At 35.1% G+C, this 8779-nt stretch overlaps 1 protein-coding gene across 1 annotated transcript; it reads right to left on the bottom strand.

Moving 5' to 3' along the window:
• Positions 1-3430: 3430 nt before the first annotated feature.
• Positions 3431-4639, bottom strand: LOC145596911 (protein FAR-RED IMPAIRED RESPONSE 1-like). The gene has a single exon (XM_081653103.1). It carries the CDS (start codon positions 4637-4639, stop codon positions 3431-3433), a length of 1209 nt encoding a protein of 402 aa, XP_081509229.1.
• Positions 4640-8779: the final 4140 nt, after the last annotated feature.

The raw sequence follows: 8779 nt of genomic DNA, 5'->3' as shown, positions 1-8779 counted from the left end.
CTTGATATTGAGAATCAAAACAAGAAACATTACATTCTCTATCATAAGAATCTCTAGCAAGCCAAGTGAAAAAATTCCAAGCATCATGCATAGACAAATGACGGAATATACCATTGTGCATATTCTCAACCATACCCCTAGTATACTCATTCATGCCCCAATAAGCTATTCCACAAGCATCACTAAGAGAACATCCATGGAAACTAAGAAAACCATCTAATCTATCAAAGTAAGCGTAAAAGGGTTCATCATCAAATTGAGGAAAGGATAAACATGCCATTTTTATACAAAGAACAAAGAAAAGCAAACAAAAATCAAATAATATACAAGAATCTAGCTAATCTAATCAACACAAACTAATGAACGCCCTAGTCCCCGGCAACGACGCCAAAATTTGATCGCGGGTTTAAGTAGTGTCGTTGGTCTACTAACCCTAATCAAATTAGAAATTTATAAAACCTAAACTACCCTAATACAAGTATAGGGGTAAGTAAAGGGTCGAACCCAAAAGGACTAAGTGTATCAATTTGTGCTTATTAGACTACTAGGGAAGCTTGTGAGATAGAGAGAGGTTAAACTAAACACAACTAGGAGCAAATAACTAAGACTAGGGAAAGTGGAATCCAATTACATCAATACATTCAACAACATCAAATAATTAGATGAAAATGCCCTTGATTAGGAACAATCAACACATTTAACTCACTCTCGCACAATTAAGCGTGTTAATTATCCTAGTAAACTAATTCACTCTCGTGCAACTAGCCTAGCAAAGGTATGGAAGAATTTAGACCATCAACCAACTCACTCTCGCACAATTGATTGAAAGCACAATTAAAAGCATAGAATCAATTAGCTAGAAAGATTCTAATCCATTTAAGCATCATCCATACACAATAATCAAGAAACAATTTCATACTAATCACAATCAATCATTAAATTAATTAACATAACCTTCATCCATTTCCCTAGAACAAAATCTAAGCTAACATGATGAACAAAAACATAGAAAATAAGGTAAAGTATTAATAAAAACAAGATTAAATAAATAAACTAATCAATCTACTCAAAATAACAAATAAATAAGCAAAAACAATAATAAATGAAAGCAATAAATGTGAGAGAAAGTTAGGAAGACTCATTGAATTTATGAGAGGTAAAATCCACAAATTGCTTCTCAAAATCCCAGAAACTCCATGAAAACTCCAAGCTTTCTCTCTCTAAACTACTCCTAAACTAGAGAGAGAAACTCCTAATCTAACCCTAAGAGAGAGAAAATATAGGAACTAAAACTACTCTAATCTAATCTAGGGTAGAATAAATTATTGATTGAAAGTTATTGAAAGTTGAGACAAAATAACCCCAAAGGGGTATTTATATTACAAGCTAAAATAATAAAAGAAAAGAGAAATAAAAATAGAAAAATAAAACAAAATAAACAAAAGAAAAAAAAGGAAAGGAAAAAGAAAAGGAAATAAAAAAAAAATAAAAGAAATTAAAACCCAAAAAATCCCCAATTCCAACCCACGAAACAATCAGTGTATCAACCCTCCAAACTCCTTCTTCACTTCGAATTCCTTGGCTGCTCTGTTCGTCATCCAACACCACGCAAGAAACCATCATCACCGTTCATACTTCATCGTCATAATCAAGCATTAATCGTGGCTGTCCAATCTTCATAAAAATCACGTGAAAAGCTCGTGATTGACCCACAATTGTGCGCCCGCGAAGACGTCGCGCAGAGGTCGCGCAAACCTTCTGCCTTGACTCTGTTTTGGGCTCCAATTTGTGCGCCTTCTGACAGGGATGCGCGGCCGCGAGTAGTTGGGTAGCTCCTTGCTGTGAATTTGTGCGGTGTCGGTGTGATTGGAGATGCGAATTGGTGGTGGCTGCTGTAATTGGAGTTGAATTTGAGGTGAGGTGGTGCGTTGGGAGGCGTAGCAGGTGTTGCGGTGTTGGTTGCGGTGGTGTTGGTGATGTTGTGTTGTCGCTGCTGTTGGTGTTGTTGATGGCGTGAAGCAGGGAAGTGAGGGTTGCTGTTGGTGTTGGTGTTGGGTTTGTTGCGGGGTGAAGGTTGGTGCTGGTAGGTGGCTGGTGTAGTGGTTGCGGTGGTGTTGTTGTTGCGTGAGGTGCAATTATTGCTGGTGATGTTGGGTTGCTGTTGCTGTTGCTGTGTGTGTGTGGGATTGCGTGGGTATTGACTGGAGGCAGAGGTGGCGCGTTGGGAGTGTGTGGTGGAGGATAGGCAATGCTGTGGTGAAGGATAAGGCTGACAGCAGGGGCTTGACTCAAATTTGTGCCTCGAATCCCGGACTTTGAACTCGAACACGACTTTAAAACCCGAAACACCAAACTCGTCCTACAACGAAAACACGAGGGTATTATCAAAAGACAAAATAAAATAAAAATAACATAAAATAAAATAAACTTAAAAATAAAATCAAAAGAAATTAAGTAAAATAAAGTAAAACAAATATGAAAATAAAATAAAATAAGAAAATAAAAGAAACTAGGAACTTATTAAATAACAAGAACTAAAAACTTAAAATAAGAACAAAGAAAATAAGATAAATTAAATAAATTAAGAAAATAAACTATAAACTATTAAAAACTACTAAAATACTCGAAATAAAGATAAAAGACGAGAATAAGTAAATAAAAGAAATAAAGGACAACTAAGGTTAAATTATTGGAAAATAAGCCGAGAAACGACTCGATAAATACCCTAAAAGTGACATAAAAGTCACTTATCAAGGCTGGCACCCACATGTGTCTCTCATCGTACAACCCCTCCAACCAATCATTTCCCTCGAGGTCATACTCTTTCATTAAAGCACACCAACTACTTTCAAACTCTTCCGCCGTAAAGCTCTCGTATATGACGGCCTTCAACGGATTTCTGAAGTCGTTGTATCTGCTCAAACATTACAAATATTACTAAAACCATATCATTGGAATACAACAAGGGATTTTTGAAGTCGTTGTATCTATGCTCTATGTTTATTTCTTTTCCATTTTTAGATTTCAAAGGCATGTTAAATAAATCTATTCCAAAAAAATGTAGTTAAATAAATTCCGTCAAATTTCAATTGTAACAAAATAAAAATGTAGTTAGAAATGTAGTCTACTCCGTCAAATTTCAATTGTAACAAAATAAAAACATTTCTTTCTACTTTCTAGTTCATTTCTGTGTACTTAAAAAAAACAACTGTCAGGTTACTCCTCATGAGCCTCCCGTTTAAATATTATGACAATTTCAAATCTACCAAGTTTAATAATGATTAAACTCTAACTAAAAACTATAGCAAATTATGAACCTAGGAGCTCTCACAAGAGACATTACATACAACAAAGTTACCTGTAGGAATAAGCAATTTATAACTAAACTAATAGACATTAAAACATAGACAAACACGTATTGCTAAACAACTTACAGCTCTAGCTTCCTAAGTTTCTCTGGCAGTTTCTTCATAATATGCCAAATGCACCATCTATGCCTACAACCGGGCATAACTTCAGCCAATGCTCTACGCATTGCAGGTGCTTGATCAGTGAGTATTGCCTGAGGAGCTTTGTTGTTCATGGCCAGCAACCATTGCTCAAACACCCATATATAAGTCTCTGTGGTTTCATGAGAGATAAGAGCACATCCAAGGAGGATGGATTGGCCGTGATGGTTGGCCCCCACAAAATTAGCAAATGGCAACTCGTACTCGTTAGTCAAATAAGTTGCATCAAAACACACCGCATTACCAAAATCCTCATAAGCATCACGGCTACGAGCATTAACCCACATAACGTCTTTCAATCGACCCTCTTCATCTAACCGACTAGCATGATAAAATTTTTGGTTGTCCCGTTGCATGTATTCAAAATACCTCATCATGGCGGCAGCATCTCCACCTTGCATTTTAAGCCTCCTCTCCTTGTACACCTCATGTTGGAGGTCCTTAACACTTGGCATGTTTTCAACACCCCCTTTATCCACAGCTAAGCAACCATGAATCTTTCTAACAGGAACCCCTACACCAAAATAATTGGCTAACCTCCTCTTCACTGTAGCGGTGTACTTCTTCATACGGTATTCTTTGACTAATTTAGACAAATCAGGGTTCACCTCATGCACATGATTCAACTTAACCTTTCTAACCTCCCAAGAACCTTCTGCAGTAACACCAGCATATAACATTGCAAGGCAAAAGCATTTCTTGGACTTCCTTTTCCCACAGGCAAGCTCATCCTCACCAATTACACCATTCACAACACCTCCAGTACCACCCTCACTCATGGCCTTCGCCCATTTGTTTGCTTCCCTTCTGGCCCTGAGGTTAGGTGGGCCCCAACACTCACACCTCCATGTACATTGAACCTTTACATTCTTATCTTTCTTAGATGAAGACCACTGACACCTAGTCACCCCTAAACCTACTTGTTCAACATACTCTTTATAATACCTTTCAACATCTTCCCAGTTTTTGAAAATCATACCTACCTTCGGAGGCTCTAACACAAGGACACCCCTATTACTTGAATGTATGGTGTCAATTGTATGAGTAGTACCAATGGGTGGTGACATGACAGCAGTGCAAGTTTCTACAGAATCTAGAACCAGTAAGTTCCACTTTGGGGAGTAATGCATTTATTTTCATCAATCGAAACCAATGGGGATGTACTAGGACTGCTGCACAACTCAGTTTGCATAAACGCAATAAAATCACTAAGTTCCCCATCAATTGCATCCATTTAATCCTACAATCACAGATTGAAAACCATAACTAACCCAGAAAAAAAAAAATCAAATCCACACTACAGACCACACAACAATTGCATCTAATAAAACTTAAACACAACCACACTAAAATGGAGTGCAACATAAAACAAAAATTCAATGCAAACTCAACTCCTTTATACACCAATTCATTGTGCAATTGCAAAGGAGTGCAGGACAAAAACGAAGGCAACATCAAACAAAATTTCAATGCAAGCAAAGCTAATTAATACAAACGAAAACAATCCACACAAAAATTATTACCAAACTAAAGCATACACCAACCAAAAACAAACCAAACCAAACTCCAGCCGAAATCACAATTAATTTCAGCGATTAATCAACCAAACAACCCCAAAATCAACAATTTCAAACTTCAATCCAACAAGTACACGCAAATATGTCCGACAAAATTTAAATAACAATAAACACTAACAATTTTGCAGCTAGCACAGCAATATCAGCAATTACGCACCTTAAACAACGTCGTCACTTGCCTACACCACAGGACATTCGTCGATCGTCGACCTAATTGAGACACCACAACTACGGCTGTCGTCGAGCCCCCCTTTTTGTTTCCCCTGTCTTCGTGACTTAACCCTTCAAAACCTCAAGTTAACCCTTCAAAACCTCAAGTTAACCTCGTTAAACATATAACTCTAAACTCCTTCTTGCCAACTCACCTAGCCTCATTAAAATAACAGATTTAATTGCAAACCAATGCCATTATTTACGCTTAATGCCATTTGAGTGACATTTGAAGTTACTCATGATAAGTAACCTGGGCAAGCTCCTTTTATAGTAATGATGTTTTGAAATTTTGGTGATTATAACTACTATTAGTTTAACTTAATTCCATATTATTTTGAACACGTAAATTCGTGTTTTAATTTTTAGATTTTGGTTCGTTAATATTAATCCCGTTTTAATCTCGATCAGGTTCTGAACTCATCCGATTTTGATAAAAAAAGTAGTTATTTCCATATGGAAACAATGTTTTAAGAAAGACTCACTACAATTGGTAGTGATCACCACCCTCTCGTGGCCAAATTCAGCCTCTAAATATGATTTTCGATTTTTAACGAAGTTTTTTTATGCTTCAAATTTTATAATGAGTTTGATTAATAAAATTAATTATTAGTTAATCATAAATATATGTTTTTTGAAGTTTTAAGAGGTTTTTCATCATATTATATTTTTAGAAATTACTTGGGTTAGTAATATTAATTGTTGGTTGTTTTCTAGGAAGTGATTCTTCTCTAGGAGAATTTTAAGTGATTAAAAGTAGCACAAAGGATTGTTTATACGAGATACGTACATGTCTACTTCGTTACAAATAGTATCATGTTTAGGTACCAAAAGGAAAAAACTTAGTTTCATGATTAGGGAACACTTGGATGGAAAGTGTTTGGTTACACATTGATTTAATTCATGTGCTTATGTTTATGAGACATGTTTTGGTGAATTGGTTATGTTTGTATGGAATTATGGATGCAAACATGTTGAATTATATTGGATTGATTGTATTGTTTGCATATGAGACATCACCAAGTCTAAACCTGTAAATCACGTAAAGTGCAAGATGGATGAGCAATAAAACTCTAGATGGGTGCACTTCTAGATTAATGACAATCAGGGGTTAGGGTACATGGGGTATTAGCCGTGTACTTTTCTCGAGGCCGTCTGATCTACAAGTCTCTTGTTTCAAATATTTTTCAAAACTAGGAGTTAGGTGAGATCTCATATTAACTACGGTCACAGAGTCGCGACCGTGGTCATTAGATGTTTATTGATGTTTTCGAAAGGAGGAATGGGGTTTTCTTTATTGATGTTCCAAATGGAGCATGGGTTGGACAACCTTGTCTATTGCTTACTCCAAACTAAATAATTAAATTGAATATATAGAGTCAAGTGTTTGGAATTAGTTAGTAAGTATGTTGAGTCAATTGAATTGTTTAAGTGTAGGAAATATTTCAAGCATCATAACCCCAAACTTGAACCCCACTGTGATCATACACTAAAGTATGGTGACGTTCCAAAGGGAAGAAAGCTAGAGCAAAAGAGTCGCCAACAAGTTTTAGGAACTTGTAAACCAAAAACGATCCAGGAGATCGTCAACTCCATAAGGTCAGGAACCAAATAGGGTTCGGGGATGAGGGTACGAATCCAATCTACAAAAGAAAGGACCCGCCCTATAAAATAGGCCTCTACTTTGTTCTACTCGTATTCATGTGCGCTTTTTGACTAACATGCAAACATTAAATTAACCCTAAACCTGTTTAATCTATGTTAGTGGAATATTAATGCACAAATAAATCTATTATTGGCGATCACTTGAATTAAAATCATATTAGCCTAAACCAAATTATTAATTATCTTATTAAGCGTGATTTCAAGTACAAATTCCCTTTAACAAGCATAAAAGGCGTGATCAAGCAATAACAATAATATATCAAGCAACATAATAATAATCATAATCATGATAACATAATCAAAATCATGTTAATAATAAAGCTTAAATAATAGCAAGATCCTAGGCATGATACTAACAAGATTAATAACAAATCCTAGCATGTAACTAAGCAATAAAAATAAAAGCTTTAAACCTAACATGGTACTAACATAATATTAGAAATAATAAGAGGCAACCTAAACATGATTCTAGAAAGCAATAAAAACATCCTAACATGAAACTAGGAATATTAAACATCCTAACATGATACTAGGAATATTAAACAATAATAAACATGCTTTCTACATTGTGAATGAAATAGAGAGTAAGCTAATCTACTTACTTTGAAGCCTCGTACCTCTTTCTAATAACAAAATACACAAGTTTGTAAACTTCAATAAAAATATTAAATCAAAGAATTAAATTAAATAAAGTTTTGACTAGATATGGACCAAACCCTCAGAAAATATTAAACCTTGCACATCTAGGGCGAAGGCAACTTCGAACTTGGCTAGATGATTCTAAATCTTGTGAATGCGGAATTGTGTTTGTAAAAAGCTAGTTTAGAAAAAGAGAGAGAGAGAGAGAGAGAAAGCATATATTGCTCAAGAGAGAATAGAGAGAATTAGGTGATTCTGAATGAGAGTTGATGATTGAAAAAGGGGAGATATGACCTCTATTTATAGGAAAAAAGAAGGTCGAAGAATAAAGAAAAGAATCCGAATCGAAATAAAACTCGTAGACAACAGTTTTTGCGAATTTTGTTTTTATCATATCTTTTGATCCAGAAATCCAAATAAGGCATATAATATGTCGTTGGAAAGCTCTTGAAGTCTACTTTCCAACCAAATTAAAATCAGATTAAAATATTTTGTAGATAAAAAGACATGGCTGAAATAGTGGAAGGGTGTCAGTTTTGGATAGAGTTTCATATTCCTTTCATATCTTTTTCGTTATAGCTTGGAATTTAATATTATAATATATCATTGGAAAGATAATTTCAAGATCTATCCAACCATATAAAATTTGGATAAAAATTATTAGGCACGAAAATAATATCTGACTGTCTTTAAACATCTTTAAAGTCAAATAAAATTAGGACTTTAAAAAGGAAAGTTTTTTTTAAAAAAAGGAAAGTTTATATAAAAAAAGGAAAGTTTATATTTAAATCAAATTCCTTAATCTTATCTTTTCAAAAAAGGATAATCATCTGGTGCACACGACTTTAATGATGGTGATGAACATCGAAGTAGGCAGCAAGTTATGGACATTTTGCTGGGTACAAGGCATAGATGGTGCCCCCACCGCTTGCGTGCACCGGTCTTGAAACTTGCCCTTCGAGTTCCTCTTGACTTGAAGCTCAAAATACTAGCACAAGGCATTAAAAGCAATGATAATCGTTGAAGGGAAGCTCGGAAATCTTTGGATAATCTATCATAACCTACAAACAAAAGAAAAGAAACAAATAATAGAGAAAAACAACAAATAAACAAGAAAATGCACAAAGTAAAGAAACTAACTACGAAAAGCACAAAGTAAAGAAATAAAGAGCAAAACTA

Source organism: Chenopodium album, chromosome 20 (assembly GCF_948465745.1).
Source record: "Chenopodium album chromosome 20, dcCheAlbu1.1, whole genome shotgun sequence".
Lineage (NCBI taxonomy): Eukaryota > Viridiplantae > Streptophyta > Magnoliopsida > Caryophyllales > Amaranthaceae > Chenopodium > Chenopodium album.
This window is presented reverse-complemented; position numbering and strand designations above follow the sequence as displayed.

Excerpts from the sequence above, each read along its gene's own strand:
- LOC145596911 (XM_081653103.1), bottom strand. The coding sequence starts at position 4,639 with ATGCATTACTCCCCAAAGTGGAACTTACTGGTTCTAGATTCTGTAGAA.